This window comes from Xiphias gladius, chromosome 22 (genome assembly GCF_016859285.1).
Source record: "Xiphias gladius isolate SHS-SW01 ecotype Sanya breed wild chromosome 22, ASM1685928v1, whole genome shotgun sequence".
Taxonomy (NCBI): Eukaryota; Metazoa; Chordata; class Actinopteri; order Istiophoriformes; family Xiphiidae; genus Xiphias; species Xiphias gladius.
This window is the reverse complement of record NC_053421.1, coordinates 6,279,053-6,296,342: the sequence shown is the minus strand read 5'-3', so window position 1 is coordinate 6,296,342 and position 17,290 is coordinate 6,279,053. Positions and strand designations below refer to the sequence as shown.

Genomic DNA, 17,290 nt, shown 5'->3' with positions numbered 1-17,290 from the left:
CGTTCACAATAGCTCACACAACGTATGATTATGACACACTCAAATATTACAGGAAAGACTTGGAAAACATAACGATTTGGGCTGGGTTAATATCCTCTAAGTCCATCAGAATCTACCCTTTGGAAGGGCAGCACAGTCCACAATGCAGTGCTTAATTAAATTAGGTGTCTTGAACATTAAATCTGGATTGAGTGCTGCTCACTCTGTGTCTTGTGTGCTTCATAGAACCTAATTTTTTCTGCCTTGCAGGAGAGGAAGATGGCAACCGAGAAGCAGGAGAGTCAGAGATGGAAGGGCAGGGCGAGAAGACCAGGCATGCTGCAGTGGGGCCGGATGAATGGGATGGTCCGAGTAAGTCTTCAAAACAAGTCTTCATATCACTTTAACTAATTAATAGCCACTAAATAATAACTAAATTGCAATACGTATTGCATAGCTAGAGGTAAGATATTGATTTTGGCACTGAATAGAAAAGGAACAACAGGAGATTTGTAGACACTTCTGGTTCAAAAGTGAGAGCATTATGTCTTGTAAAGCAACTATAAATGGACAAATGAGTCAGACGTCTGCATGCAACATAACAAGCTACTTTAACTTTATGTATAGCCACCATTCAGGTCACAGTACCACATTACCAATAACTGCTTGCTCAAAAAAAGTGGGTTTATTTTTTAAAGAATCCGATAATGCAATGCAGATGTAGCTTGTTTTTGAAGAGTTTACAACACATTTTTTTTTAATCTTCTTTTGCCCTTTTACTAAAAGTAACTTCATCAAAGTGATGGATAATACACTGAACAAGAATGTTGCACAGCAATTACTGCTCAGCGTTAGCCTGCACCCACACTGCTGAACACACAAAATATGATTCCTTTTAATGCATAAAATGACCTCAAGAATTTGTTGCAGGTACATGCATTTGTTGAAAAAGGAAAAAAGAAAAAAGAAGCGAGAGAGAGAGAGAGAGAAAGGGAGAAAAAAGTGGATTTGGGCAAGTTGTGCTTGCTAGCTTGAAGCCCCCCGGGGTGTGTATTTTATACTGACAGTGAATCAGTGTTATCGCACCTATCAGATAATGCATTTATCATTAAATTTCACATTTGCATTTAAATCTGGGGAAGGAAATGAGCATTGCTGGCTAAAGATAAGAGCGCTAGGACGACAGTAATAAACCATCACTGTGATCAGTCAGGAGACAGGGCTGAGGGGGTCAGCTCAGAACTATGGGGGCCATGACAAAAAGAAGGCATCACATGCGGAAAAAGGCCCTTTTGGGCGAGAAAATGCTGAGCTTAAAAATACTCCTTTGAAAGGGAGGGATGGATGTAGCATGAGTAGATGTATGACTGACTGTAATTATGCTTCTACTTAGCCATCAGAATGAGAATTAGAGGCTCAGGAACTCACTGCTGGACAGGCAGCAGAAGGAGAGAGAGGAGGGAGCCTTGAGTTTTATGGGAGTAAAGTGTCTCTTGCATACAGTGAGGACTGCAGAGGAGGTGATGAGACATGATGTCCATTTCATGTTTTACTAAGCCACAGCCTGAGTGGTTCCAAGTTATCAAGTGACATGCAGTCTGAGGACTTCAGCACTGTGTCCTAATGTCTACTCTCTTACAAACTGGAAAATGCCACTTAGCACATGGCTGCATCGCAACTTAAAGAAACATGCTTTGATATATGCACTGTTCGTGCACAAGCTTGGTCTTAACAGCCGGGATTATCAAAGAAAAACAACATAACATAATCAACATGTTACGACTTACTCACGTCTCTATGATATACCAACCAATTAGTGAGTGACTTACACTGAGGCATTCATGCCCCAACTCTGTTTTCTCAATGGGCAGCATAGAGTGGGCAGAAATTAATCTTGGTGCATAATAATGCCATTCACTCTCCATCATGGCGGCCATGAAAGGTCATTTCCCTTTTTAATTTTTCCCATTGTGCTGCAAAAGTCAGATGGGCATGTTATAATTTGAATAAAGAGGGGAATCAGACAATCAGATAGGAACATTTGAAATGACATGACTTCCTGTTCAAAGCGATTAAAAGCAAATTTATTTAGTTTGAGACTGTCTACCCTTTAATCTCTTTCTAAATGTTCCGATAGTTCAGCATTCAAAAGTTCTTTGTTATTCTTTGGCTTAAGTTTAAGCAGGTGTGATTATGATCACCAACAGATAATTTTTAATCACTGCGCGTGTGCATCTGAATAGGATGTGTAATGGCCGTTACATAAAAAGAGAGTGAAGCCTTTTAATGAGGTGGGCTAACTCAGAACATGCCCACCTGCTTTGGTGATTCTATTGAAGCACCTCCATACCGTTTCCCTTTTGCTGAGTAACAACAAAAGCCTTTACAATCTACATCCTGTAATTGAACTTTTTTTTTGTCCCTGCATTTCATCTCCACTTTAGTAACTCATGTCAAGTGCTGTCCGCGATTGCCCCCTGTTCTCTGATTGCCTTTCTCTCTGGAACAGCAGAGAACAGTACTGAATGACTCACTATTAATCTGTTAGCTGGCTCTTCTCTGTCGTTCAGAGTGCTGGGTCTCTGATGTGGAACACCCAGCGAGTTCCCTTTCTCTCCCCTCATCTCTACAAGTATGTCCTTAAGCAAATCTGCACACTGATCTTCTGTCTCATGTTCATTTCTCGTCACGGATGTTTCGCAATCAGTCGCTGATTTGGGAGATAGTGTGCCATGCTATTCTATTCATTTTCATGGAATAGCAATGATAGGAATCTGACTGTGTCTCTCATTCTCTCCCACTCGCTCTCCTCTAGGCTAATTGGGAATGGTGTGTGTTAGCTAGCTAACTCTGCTAATGAACTTGTTCTCAGCCTTATCTAAATGCTTTCTCGTGTAAACCACACCCCCGTATGAGAGTCGTGAAAATCCAGGGTTTGTTAAGAGTGCTGTAATTGTGATCATTGCCATTTCCACTAAAACTACACTACAAACTGGTGGACCACTGAAGAAAGATTAAAAGCTGATGTTGGCCCATAACTACAGAAACATCACTTATCCAATCTGTATTGTCCCCCACTAATATGATGACGTTTGGCTGATTACATGTATTATATAACTGATGAGTTGTCGCTTGTTAGAAAGAATTTATTTTACTTCAGCATGTACAAATAACTAAACTCTGCATGTTATGTATTTACGAACAGCAGGTTTATTCAGGGTTTCAGGCTCATCAAGATTTTGTAATTATTCCTCACAATAGGATAATACAACTTTACTGTCAACCACAGGGGAAAATTATCTGTAACTACACCTTTGTCAAACAAAACATTATTGAAGGGGCACTCAACGTATTTATCTGCAGCATGCACAGATGAATATATTCTGCATGTAATGTATTTATTTATAGCAGTATTAGCCAGAGTTTCTGTCTCATCGGTTGTTCAAAACTATTTCTCACAGCATACAACGCAATACAACATTATTATCCACCATACCGGAAATTTTAGTTGTTAAATTATTAAAGGGGCACTCCACCAGTTTTACATGTAACATTAAGTTTACTTGTCTCACAGAGTATTACTCAGCCTGTGAAAGCCGTGTCAAACTGACCATTTGACCACTCTTTTTCCAACTTTATGAAAGTGCAATATTACGTTGCTGGAATGCCCCTTTAATACTTAAAACATTATAGACAACATTTAAAATAACATGCAAGCATTATTTAATTTTGAGCTGAATTCAAGGGATCTTTATTTCAATCTTCGACTAACAAAAATTAATTACATAAAGCATGGGGTGCTTTCCAGTATTAATATCTATGATAATAAAAAGCACAGTTGAGAACAGTACTTTGTAGAGTGACTTATGCTACAATAGCTGTCAATTTGCAGCCAAGGTGTTCTCTAAATCCCACAATCTAAATGGTTACAGTCTACTCTTTAACTTCTAATGCCAAGTAATTGTGCATTGCTGCCTTGGCATCATACACAGTGGCACCAGAGTCTAAGATATTCTAGCAAACACTCTTAAAATAAGGCACACAGCAAAGGAAGAGATGCAGAAGGAGAAAATGAGTGTGACAGAGCAGTAACTGAAGCGATATGATCACCTTGTCCACAAATCTCTTCTCTTGGCTGTCCCTGAAGGCCAGCGTGGCCCAGCTTGCTCAGCTCCTGGTGCCAGCTGGGCATCGGCCAGGGCAAGGCTGGGTTCAGCTGAAGGAGTGGCCATCTGAGAATCTACCTGACGGTCAGACACAGATGGAGCACAAGCAAAGAGAACCCCACCACCGCCATACACAAACACAGACGAACACACACAACACACACACACACACACACACACACACACACACACACACACACACACACACACACACCACCCCATTTTCATCAACTCCCTTCCTTCCCCTTTCAAGACATCAAACATGCACAAGCTGAAAACGCAGCTTCACTCAGATGTAAAAACTCTTGAATCTAATTTTTGACTCCAGCCAACCCAGAAGGGTCTGTGGCTGATCCGTCTTCTTCCAATCTCTCAAAAAAAAGAAAAAAAGAAAAAATAAAACAATAACCATTTCAGGTTTAATGCACATATGTCATGCTAGGAGAACTGGAGGACCAGATGGCCACGATACTGTGGCAGGTGCCTCAACAAATGTTTGCAGTTGCCCGTGCTGCTATTTTTATCATGGTGAAACACAGACATGCAAATATTTGCAAAAGGACAGTGGGCCCTTTTTGTTGGGAGTCAAAGTGATCACCGAAATAAACAGATGGGATTAAACCTTTTGGGCATTAGTAACCTGAACTTTGAAATTCCCTTAGTTCATCCAAAGAAACTTAGTGGACAACGAGAAAAAACTAAGATGAAGGTGGTACCAAGATGTTTCCTCCAATTGCAATCAACAGTTCATAAAGTATTGTTCTTATTTTTGCAGTTTAGTTGAAGAAACTTTTCGCCATTTGGCCCCAAATGAACTCAAAGTGAAATGACCAAAATTCTAGTACCAATACTGAGAAAAACTTTAAATTCTTGAACAGCGACACTCCATTTTAGTACAGTTCAGACAGGTTGCTCTCAGTAAACAAGGCATTTTTTAACTCGGCACCCAAGTCCATTATAAAGTCAGGGTGTCGTCAAGGAAGGAGGGGCGAGCTGAAATGAGGGAGAGAGACAAACGGAGCACCCAGATGCAGATTAGGCTGCAGAAGATGAGGGTGTGAAAGGGATTTAATGGTAGGATGGATTAGAGAAATCCTTGTAACAATGTTAAATAATTATGGTTCCAGCCGAGATCAAAGCACCATTGATTGAACCCCTCAAGCCTTCAGCACACAGTCTTGGAAAGCAAAGATTGGTAAACTAGTGCTCAGACCACTCCGGCTGCTCCAGTTAAATTGGATTGGAAATATTAGGATATAGATGAATCCTTCAGGAGGCTTTCGCAAAGCTTTTGTCACCGGAAATGTAGCTTGGGAACGGTATGAAAGGTTTGATAGTGTACTGTCTCGACAGAATCATAAGACGAGGGTGTCGCAGCTGTCTCCACTGATACCTAAGCGTTTTAAGTAGACTTATAGACACACTTGACTGTTATATCAGCAAACTGAAAACTTTCAGCGCAGGCTTTCATTCAAGGTTTTATTTTTTTCCCCCCTCCGTCTTGTAATCAAGAAATTTGGACGTGCATCATGGCAATTCTCCTTTAAGAAAAGGAAGGTTTTATCTCGCTGCTCCAGGGGTTTATTCAAAGTCTTCTGACAAGTCTCACAAAACATGAATGACACTCAGATTGCTGATACTGATGATGAAAGTCCATCATCAGCCTCTCTGTGAGTTCTGGGCCCTGAGTGATGTAAAATTAAATTGCAATCAAAGTACTGTGAGTAAACATTGTCTGCCTTTTTCCAAATACATTTATTTCTTAAGGGACTGTCGATGAGGGCTTTTTACTGTATGGATCACCTGTGTGTAGAAAAAAAACCCTCCCCCAACACCACATACATGCACACTCACAAATTCACAATGTGTGATTATAATGATGAAATATGCAACAAGAGATTAGACAAATCACTGTACTCCTATGCTGCATCGCCTTGATGTAAATTTAGTCACTGATCCGATATACTAAGAGGCTTTATGGAGGAACTTCATGGTTGTTAGTTATATAATCTAAAATAGGGCAAAATGCAATCACTGTTCTTATCTATATTCAGTTCTAGTTTTCTGTGGATACGTGGGATGTGGCACACTGAGAATGCCCTTAATAAGATAATTCACTTCTAACCATTTTGTCTGCATTTCAGCCGAATTTGTGTCCCCTCACAATGCTATCTTTTTACTGCGATTACTATTTCACATGAAAAAGTCCAACGAATTCAGAGGGAAATGAGAGCTGTTGCTAAATATGAGGCTGACTTAAAGCGCGACTGGTGGTGGTGTTTCTGCCCCCAGGGACATGACACCCATTGCGTCTTTCTTTAGCTCTCTGAATATGTTTGTTCTGCAATGCGCCTCCCAGGCGCTGTAGCTTCACACGTTTTTTCTAAAAGGTATCATTGTAATTGGTTGAATATTTGATGTGTGTATTTAACATTAACATGGAGACACTCGTGCAAGCTGCGCTAGGGGATATAATACTGGGTAAACTCTGGATTGCTCAACTGAAACTTACTCGCATGTGGAATTTTTCATTTCTTTTGGCCTTTTTTAAATAAAACTACAGAGTATATTTGAGGGACTTTGATTTGTAGTTCTTTTTCATGCATGAATTTGCAGGGCTTTCTGTAAAATCTGGATGCAAGTGCTTCAGATAGTGCTTAGTTTCATATGCATGACTGTTTTACTTTCATTCAGTTTGGTTTCTTCACATTATTATTTGGCCATAGGAATGCACTCAGTCCCATCCAAGCCATATCAAAACCTCAACCCCCTACTCTTTCTTTTCCGTCTCTCTCACACACACAGACTCATGCACAGCCTACACGCTGATAGGTACTGATATCAGAACGGGCCCCTGCCTGTGAAGGCCTCCCATTGGTGATGAACAGCTGGGCCCAGCTTGGCCCACTGGTCACGCCAATTCCACCTCCTTTTTTACTGTTTAGATGTGGTGGGGGGGTGGGGCCCACTTGTCAAGTGAATTAAAATACCAAATAATAGTAATAATAATGATAATAAAAACTTAATAAAAAATGGCATGTTCCTCCCTGATTGTGTGAGTGTTGTGGTATTCAATTATGCAATTTTCATTGGCATATTAATCATCTTTTCAACAAACAAGCCGCCGTTAATTAAAGCAAAGCATGGATAAAGACGTGTTGCCGGATCATCACTCCGTTTATCACCGTGCACAGACTCGCAGTTAAGTAAATTCAGGGCTGTGAGATGAATTTCAATCGTCTCCATGTTTCTTCCTCTGTGTACTTGTGTGTGTGTGTGTAGTTAACCATTTATTTATGCACATTGTGTTTGGAGGTGGGGTTAGTGACGTTTGATGTCAGTGTATATGGGAAATTGAAATCTTTTTTTGTAAAAGCCATCATGTAACCAGCAGTTTTACAATGACTTAAACTGTTGAACATACTGTAGATCTCTAATTCATGTGGCAGGTTTTTCTTCTTATCACTCCTTTTTCCTGCGCAGATTTGAAAGTAAACTCATCTTGATTAAGACTACCACCGTTGAGATTAGTCAGACTGACTGAGGTTGAATGAGTTTAGATTCATGCTTTTCCTCTCAGTGGCCACATCGAGTGTGCAAGGGAGACCAGTGGAGCTACAGTATATGACATCTCTGTACGCACAGGACAGCTCTGCCCATTCTCCTTGTCTCTTTTTCTCGGTCTTTCGGTGCCGCTTCTGTGCATAACTCATTGGTGGGAGGGGATGGAGATTATTCAGGATCTAGTAAGATATGCGCTTCTCTCCAAGCATAGCTGACTGCCTCTACTGTCATTCAGTTACTAAATAGAAGTAGGGAAAATGTCTTGGTGACGGGAGCTGCCAGACAGTCATGCAAGTACTTGAGTTCCGCCAGCAGAAAAAGAACTCGAGGCATCTGTAGACATGTTGCTTGTCCCTGTCCCTCATTGTGGAGCAACTTTATCAGCGCCAACCGCTCACCCTCTTGCTAAACTGTAGGGCCAGTCGCCTCTTAACTTAAACATAAGATCTTTGTGGTTTGAAGCACTCGGCTGCTCTGCGCCCAGTGTGGATCTGAAAGGCAAACATGACTCCAGTGTCACCGTCGCCCATCACAAAATCACACCTCATGGAAAACTTGTTTCTGCTGTGTTAGCTTGAATCTAAATGCATTCAAACAGACTGTTGCACTGGAGCAAGATTCCCCCCACCCCCCCAACCCAAAGGAAAAAAAGAGAGATGATGGAGAAAGGAAAAGAGAGGGAGGAAGAGAAAGAGAGAGGAAGAGGGAGAGTGGGAGAGAGATGGAGATGGAGAAAGAGGAGGAGGAGTGAGAGAGGGAGAGAGGGGGAGAGAAAAGTCAAAAACCTCCACATAACAATGCCGGAGAAAAATCAGAACATTTTCCACCGAAAGATGGGCCATTTCCAAATCCTTGTGCCCTATCAGACAAATTAAAGTAAATCAAGCATGAAATGAAGCAGAAGAGCCCGGAGATAAGGCTCCTTTAAGTCGTTTACAGATTAGGACAGAGAGAGAGAGGGAGAGAGAGAGAGGGAAAGAGGTGCATCTGGTCTCTGGCAGTGAAGGAGGCTAGTTTCTCATTTCACAATAGCAGCCTGTGTATAGGATTACTCTCCCCTGTCACCGACATGAGGAGCAGTGGGGGAATAGACGTCCACAAAATGTGTCTAAATATGTCCCCTCAGAAATGTTTCAAACCAAAAACCTCTCAGTGTTGGCCAGATGTGACATGTGATAAACAAACATGTTACATGCAGTGTTTGACCCATTGTATCATATTGATTTGTTTGTTATTTCGGTCTCCTCTTCACCTTTTCTTATGCTCAAGTGGCTTCATCACCGCGCAGCTTAAAAAATTCAAATGAATTCAGGATTGGCTGAGCTGTGTCACGTGATTGTACGGCTGTCAACTCCTATGCGTATGTTAAGCGTGCCTCAGATCGGGTTTGGGGGAGGCAGGAAGAGGAGGTGGTGGGGAGGTGTTGTACAAATTATATTCTCAAAATGTGATTTTGTTGCATTGCTCTATAAACTGGCTTGTTTAATATGTACGTCGTACTTCTATTTTCTGTCTTACATCAACAGATTAATTGCTGTTTTATTTTAGTGCTCGCAAATAATCAAAACATAATTATGGAGCTAGTTGCTCATGGAGGAACAATATTTTACAATGTACACACACACAGGCAGGCACATACACACTCATCTCATTCATGCATGTACGCAAATGCAAGCAGGCACTAAACAACCCCCCTCCACTCTCACACACACGCTTAGTTATACACACACAGGCACCCACACATAGCAAGGGTGCACTGCTCTTTGATGCCGCCCGTCGAGCTCTCGCTGGATTTTGTTTCACTCCTTTCGTGTATCTTTTCTGGGAGTGATGAGAGGTGGGCTTGGCTGTGGCGCTCAGCTCGCTCCCAGAGAGACGAGAGCTGGCCCCCGTCACCGGGTAGTTGCTCTCCAAAGCCGCGACCTTGACCTTCCCGGCCCAAGTCTTAGGTTTAGCTCCTTTATCGCACTATCTCCAGGCATTTAAAAATACTCCTGAAACTCAATGATTTAACCCGCTTTTACGCTGTTCACATCAAAACTGGATGAAAAAAAAAAGCTTAATCCATCTTATCTGTTGACTGTCAAACTGCTCCGGCTAAAACCTACTCACAAAAGACAACTAGGTCACCCAGGAAAAAACAGAATTCCCTGTTACCCAGGGGAAGTTGCAGCCTGGTAATTGACTTGGGAGGAGATTCAGGAGTACTTTAAAAATAGTCTCTTCCTGAATTAATTGCAGAATATCAAGACTTGAAGGTAGCAATGTTTACTTGTGTTCCTTGCTAAAAACCTGTTTCTCTAGATATATCATAGTGCAGTCATATAAGTATTTTTCAAATAAATCTCTTCCTATATTTCCTTCCAAATCTAACAATTTCATGTCATGCTGGTGCAAGACTGAACAGACAAAATTGCAACTTCCTTTTGCAGCTAAAGTCTTGCAGCCTTTTTATACATCCGTTTCAAATACATGCATCCCCAATGAACACGTCATGAATTACTCATTCATCCTGACACCCTCAGGTGGAGTAATGTCCTTGCGATGGTTTTGAGAGTTTAAAGAAAAGCATTTAAAGTAATCAGATTCCAGCAGGAGTGGTGTGTGTCCTCTAGATGTTGTCGGCGATAGGCTGATATCTCTGTGTGAGGACAGTCATTCTTTAAGTTTTGCTGTCTCCCTTTACATGCTATCAATAGAAATTGCAGTGCTTCTCTAAAGATGAATGTCTCAGAGATTGTTGTCAGCAAGCCTGCTGCTAACTTCGCCAGGCTTTTGATGAAATGGAATGCTTGACAGCTGGTATATTTCAATTCATTCAATGACACCAAACAACAGTCTGCGTGTTGATAATGTACTGCAGGACTACGTTGTGTGTGAATGTGTGCATGTGCACTATTCTAAACTTTCCCATTTCTTTGTTACTTTAATTACTGCAGTTCAGATTCAAAGAGGGTCATGGGCACAGCATAATCCTGGGTTATCTTTGAGATGATCAACATCACTCTCATATCTGTCCATTGAATATACAGCCATCAGCCAGTTATCTTGGGTCAGCATAAAGGCTTGAATCGGGTGGAAACAGCTAGCCTGGCTCTGTCCAGCATGAACAAAATCCACCTACCAGCACCTCTAAAGCTCACTAATTACACGTTTTATTTTGTTTTTGTAATCCGTAAAAGGACTGAAGTATAAAAGGGAAAGTATAAATTGCCATTCTTGGCTGTGAGCTATTGTCAGGTAACCAGTCAAAAATCCAGCAAGTTACTGCTCAGAGCTAAAAAATAGTATACATATACATGTAGTTGTTGATGTACATCATATTTGTACAGATATTGTAAGTACAAAACATTGCCATTGATTGTCATTTGGGTTTTTCACGGAGCATCCAATTACAACCTTCTTGTCCGGTGTTGGAGTTGAAACACCTGTATTTCTAGCTGAGTCTTTGAAAATAATACTTTGCAGGCATTGTTGGGTCTATCTACAAAAAGGAGGTTGGATTCTTCCCTCCAAGGGACCCCCACAACCCCCAACGTCACCCCACAACCCCCTGCTCAGCCTGTGTGGAGTGTCACAGCTAAAATGCCCTAATCCCCTTGGCTTGTTTAACTCTTTCCCCCCAAGCTGTCCACCGCCTGAAAACAAGCCTGACCTGAAGGGGTGAATCCCTCTACCAAATCACCCTTGCTTCCTTCTCTCTACACTCCCGCCACCTCATGTGGCCAAACTCATGTGGTTGCCTGGAGACTCACACGGTCAACTTCCTCCCCGCTGTCTAGGGCCAGAAACAGCCAGTCAAGGCCGGTTAGGGTGGGTTGGGGGGTAGAGGTGGGTGAGGAGGGTGGGGGAGACAAGGTGGCATTCTTGGTGTTGGGGGGGTCCTCCACAGTTTTAAAACAAGCGCCTTTCTCTGAGATTATAGTGTGGGCTGTGGGTTATAAATGATGCATTTTACTCAGTGGGACCTGATAATAGCGGGTTGAGTGGCTGGGTGGGAGGGGTTCATCGCTCTCTTATCAAAGCTCTGTGACATTTCTCCTTCAGCTGTAAAATTTCATATCACATATCTGCTTTAAAGATGTGGCACCTTTTGTTGAACCGATACAGTGCATTCCATTTCACCCCATATGCCTCTCTCATGGTATATTAATTTATAGCCCATTTGCTGGCTCTATAACACGGCATATCAGCGGAGATGACTGGGATTCAGTAGGACATTTCTGAATAGCCACGCACAGGTTATTGAACTTTGAACAGCAGTCATTTATTTGCTTTGATTCAAAGGTACTACTTGATATCAAGAGGCATCGTCTGCTGTGTGAAGCTCAAGCACATTTTCAAACTTCTCTCTATTCCGTCGTTCTTTGTTTCCCTTTTACATCTATCCGTACTGTTAATATACTAGTGATAAAAGGTGAAGTAAACCATAAACTGAGCCAGTAATCACAATTAATTTTTTTTAGTGCCGAAGGCAATTTATTTTCATTGAAGTTGGTCTTTTGAACTAGTTAAAGAAGTCAAATTCATGTTGAAAATATTTGCAGCAGATCCCTTGATTTAAGAAATGTTAATCTGCATTGACAATGTCATTTGTCATCTCTGACCATTAGCAGAGACCTTACTCTGGGCCAGAAATTATATTAAGAAAATTCAGACTTACACTTCAAGTGCATTAATAGAAACATTTGAAGTGAAATGTGACTCTATCATTGCATTTCAAATAATTAAGGGAGAGAATATTTGAGTTGCAGTCTTAAATCCAAGTCAAACCTGTTTGAACCTGTTATAGAATTTCATTTAAAAGAGTGGCATTTTTTTTACAATAAAAATATGTGTAACTAAAACAGACATTGAATGAATTTCATTGTACAGTATATTCAAAACCTTTAACCCCTCAAGCATCACTAGAAACCCATAATGTGCAGAAAAACTTAGTCTATACAATTTTGTTTTGAATTCCAGTGGTGATTCCAGTGTTTGCAAAGATAGCAAACATGACCAAAATATGATACCAATGATCTGGGGAAGTGTTTATAAAATGATGCACAAGAATCTATAAAGAATCTTCTATTTATATAAAACATGTAATCTTGGGTTTGAATATATCAATCAGTGTAAACATCATGTAGTTTAAATGAAAAGCTGGAACAAGATGATACAGAATATATACATGATAATGTCAGAAAGTGTGGATTAAAATGAATTTTCCCACCTTAATGGGAAATAAAAGGGAAGATTTCATGTCAAGGAGATTTCTGAAAAGTGTTTCATTATATTAAATAATATTATTTAACAGTCGAAAGTGGTAGTTCACCTCTGTTAGGGTCTCTGTCTGTAAGTAGTCCACACCCATTTATTCTTTAAATCATACCAGGCTGGCACCCTGCCACTGAGAAACTCATTAGCATTCAGTCATATGCCACTGAACGGAGAGATGAGGTTCCCTGTTCCTCCACACCATAACAGAAAAGAAAGACAGGACACACATACACACATAAAAAAAAACAAACAGATGCCAGCGTGGAGCATCTTGGGTGCTATCTGAGGAGGATCTCTCCACACAAAGGGACATTCATTGGTCTGCCAAGTATCTGTGGAGTGCAGGAACAGACCCTAGAGTCTAGCGACAGATGATGATCTTATCGAGGGAGGGGTAGGGGGTAGGGGGTAGGTGGTGGTGATTGAGGGGGGTGTAAAGGGTGAAGGTGGCGGAGAGAGGGGTTGGTTGGGATTCAAAGGAGGGGGTACTGAGCCACATCATGAGCTCATGTTTTGCCAAGTGTGTGGCATTTGAGAACTGGATGATGAGGAACGTTGAAGAGGGAGCACAGGTGCTGGGTTTGTTATATCTGCTTATAGCCCATTACGAGAGGTCCGCTTGGTTCTGTTTGTCATCTGCAGTTTGAGAGCTTAAATTCTTTATTTGTTCTAAATTCATTTGTGATGAGTACAGGTAACAGCGTTGGGATTTTGGGGCTTGTAAGGAATTGACTTATCACTATGACATCAAGACGATATGCAGCCATAATCACAAAAATTGTCTGTAGCGCAGTTTATAACAGAACATATCTGTCTGAATATTTTTTGTTTAGTAAACCTGTAAATGTTCATAGAGAACATACAGACAGTCCATGAAGGGAACTCATTATTCATTCACGGGTGTTTTCATGGAGATCTTCCACTAGTATCAGCAACAGATGTGACAAGCCATCTGTGAGCCAAGGTCCTCAGGCAACATTTGGTGTGAGATGCACACAACTGGCAGCTAAACATGGTGGACCACAAACCGCACAAATTGAATCATACCCCCCTTTTCCCCCCTTCTCGCACCTACACTACCTGTTACCCCCTTTCTACTCCAAGCATCCCACCCAGAAAAGAAAGAAATGGGGAAAGGAATCAAAATCGTTGGCTGGGGATGGCTGTAGCTGTGTGTCAAGCGGGGCTAAACAGGAACTTGCATCCAAGCGGTTAAAGGCCGCGGGTCTTATCTGAGGACAAACAGAATGCATCAAGCGGTGGCTGTTGCTCTCAGTGATGACGACCAGCTGTGCACCAATGTTTAATTATTTCTCTGTAATGAGCTTACCCACCTTCCACAGTAGCACCGGGAAGACAGCATGCAACAGCAGGAACATGTGAGGGGGAGAGAGGACACAGAGTAAGGGAAAGAATGAGCAGTCCAGATTATTTTATTTTTGAGTCTCTCCCAAAAATATGCATGCATTTTTCTCTAAAATGTAACTAAATATCAGTCTTGTTGATGTATCGCAGATTTTGTATCTAACTATGACAATGGCCTGGTCAACAAGTAAATTTTGATTATGGGAAACATTAAGCTTTTTATTGTTACCACCACTGATGAGTATATGATCAGCAAGGTTTCATTTGTGGCAAGTAATAACACTAGCCTGATGTTTAGATCATTTTTATGCATGGGAAGGAGCACATAAGCACACATTTCCATACTAGCACAACAGAGAGACACAACAGCATGCTGCAGATACACAGCTGATATTTACAGAGTCGAGCGGGGCTGAATAGGTCATTATACCGCATATGCATCAGAACGTTCAGTGATCACTTCAGCCCATTCAGCTTGAACCGAATGCCCTGAATACCTATTAGCCACATGTGTGAACAAATAGGTTAAAAGACACAATGTTAACAACCAATGTAGAGTTTGTTTGAATAAAAATACATTATGATTATTAGCCTGGTTGCATAATATATAGGTGGCAGTTAGGTTTCATGCTTTTCTGCTGACCCAGATCTCTGACCTCACAAAGGTCAACACATTCATCAGAGAGTCACATTTAAGATAGTCTCAAACATTAAAGTCAAACAAAACCAGATAAAAATCCATTTTTTCTGAGTTTGTTGTACCTTATGTGTCCATGCATTTTCTAAACCTAGATGGAACCTGTACTGACAAATGTCTGAATCATCACTAACTCCGACAAGATTTTTAAGGGTTGTCAGGGCAACCAGTTGGAAATGTACAGTTGAGAGCTGCATACTTTCCCTTTTGTGACACACATTTATAGACGATATGCACATACACACCTAAACAGGGAAACATCCTTCTCGGTAAACTATGTCATGGCCTGCCAGGGGCTTTATCAAGACCATATGATTAATCGCCATGTTGAAAAAGAACAATGAATCTAAGAGATATGATAGCTGGGGTTGTCAGGGAGGTGAGCACCGGTAGAACAGTGCTATCCGGTTTCACTGTTAATTAGCTGGAGCTCTGCACAGCACTAACAAGGGCCCAGCCTTCCTGGAACAACAGAAATACGCCTGCCACTAGCTGCTCTCGCCAGCCAGCAAGCCTGCACTGTCTCACAGAGATTATCTCAACACAAGACACCTTTCAAGTAAGGTTAGCGTGCCATGTGTCTGAGGAACAACATCAGATGGATGCTCACTTGATTTGCTTATCCATTTTGAAACTGTTTGGCTTTAACCTTCACTGTTTACTGCAGGGCTTTGAGGCAATAATGTCATCGCACATGTAGGTTTGAGGGGAAAGGACAATGAAAGAACGTCACTGTGATTGGATGAGGAACTTGCGTGCTATATAGAGCAGTATGGCTGACTGCTTTGGGTTCTGGTGTGTTTTTAGGAGAGCTGGATGCCTTCCTTAAAGACGGCGAGCGTCGGATCCACAGCCGGCAGCAGCTCCCTGTGGGGACAACATGGGGACCCTTCGAGGGGAAGATTGAGATGAGCACTGACAGCACTGCACTGGTATGTCCTTGTTTTGGCCAACTGTATAATTTAATAACCATAATTGTGCAATGAAATACAAACTAAAAAAAGAATGAAACAAGACAGGCTTAATAAACAGTGGAAAATAAAAAAGAGGCAGCTGAAATAACTAAAATTGGGGTAAGCTACTGTATATGATATAAGAGCGATCTGAGAAGTGATTTAATAGAGGACCCAGACTCAGCTAAGCAAATCTTGTTTGGCAAGCCATTCCAGAGTCTTGAGGCCTTAACAGAAAAGAATCAATCACTCCTGGTCTTTAACCTCGACTCTGGGATGGCTAAGAGGTCACTGCTCGGGGATCTCAGGTTACACAAAGTTTCATATGGACTGAACAGTTCAGTGATGTAGCTATGTGCCTGGCTATGCAACGCTTTGAACATTATCAGTAAAATCTCAAAGTCAATTCAACAGGCACATAGTATGAAGAAGCTCCAACATGTCATCCAATCTCTTACTTCTAGTTAAAAGCCGTGTGGCCAAATCTTGTACAATCTGTACAAAGCTGGTCGAGGCAGGTGAAAAGACCATTGCAATAATCAAGGGACATAACAAAGTTATGTATGACAGTTCTAGTTCCTTTAAATCTAAGTATTGGTTGAATCTTTGGAATGTTCTTAAGTTTAAAAGCAAGACTGAGCTGAAGCAGTATATTTAAACTGAGATTAGATGTTATACTGAGATGTTAATGCTACATGTTTAAATTTCCACCACATGAATCCTTAATTTGGCAGTAAAGCATTAATAAAGGATTTATTAACAATCTTTTAGCGATTAGTTACAATTATGACCCTTTTACAAATTATGTCTCATTAATCTGTTGTAATTTGTTGTTTGGACTAAAAGAATGCCAGGACCGGTAAAACCTTAAGTGAAATGACTTAATCTGGTCAAATTTTCCCTTTAGCAGCCATGGCAACTTGATTACTAGTCTTACATCTGAATCCCAAATTAATGGTAATTCCTGTGACATTCAAACCTATTGAGGAGGCTCTTCCGGGATCCAACTGGCCCCCAACATAAGCCTTTGAAGTGCATCTATTTTAACCATTTAATCTGCATATTTTATGACAAAACACTTTAATTGGTGGATTTTGAGCTCGGTGCAGGTTTCAATTGAATGAAGTCACAGTCCATTATTTTTGATGTTACCCTGCACACAGCAGCTTCATATCTCTTGTTTCAAAGATCCCGGCAGAGGCTTGTGTTGACCTGCTGCTCTAGTGGAGTGACAAGTCCTCCAAGGTTTTGATATTCCCTTCTGCATTTGGATTAATTAAGAAATTCCTATTAAATTTGTAACC

At 41.2% G+C, this 17,290-nt stretch overlaps 1 protein-coding gene across 2 annotated transcripts in view; it reads left to right on the top strand.

Annotated features, from left to right (window-relative positions):
• Positions 1–17,290, top strand: part of zfpm2a (zinc finger protein, FOG family member 2a) — a 120,344-nt gene that overhangs the window by 40,725 nt on the left and 62,329 nt on the right. For both annotated transcript variants that reach the window (XM_040118368.1, XM_040118367.1), the window contains exons 3-4: positions 250–351; positions 15,841–15,965. In XM_040118368.1, coding sequence (XP_039974302.1) covers positions 250–351; positions 15,841–15,965 — 227 coding nt within the window. The remainder of the gene's footprint in view (positions 1–249; positions 352–15,840; positions 15,966–17,290) is intronic.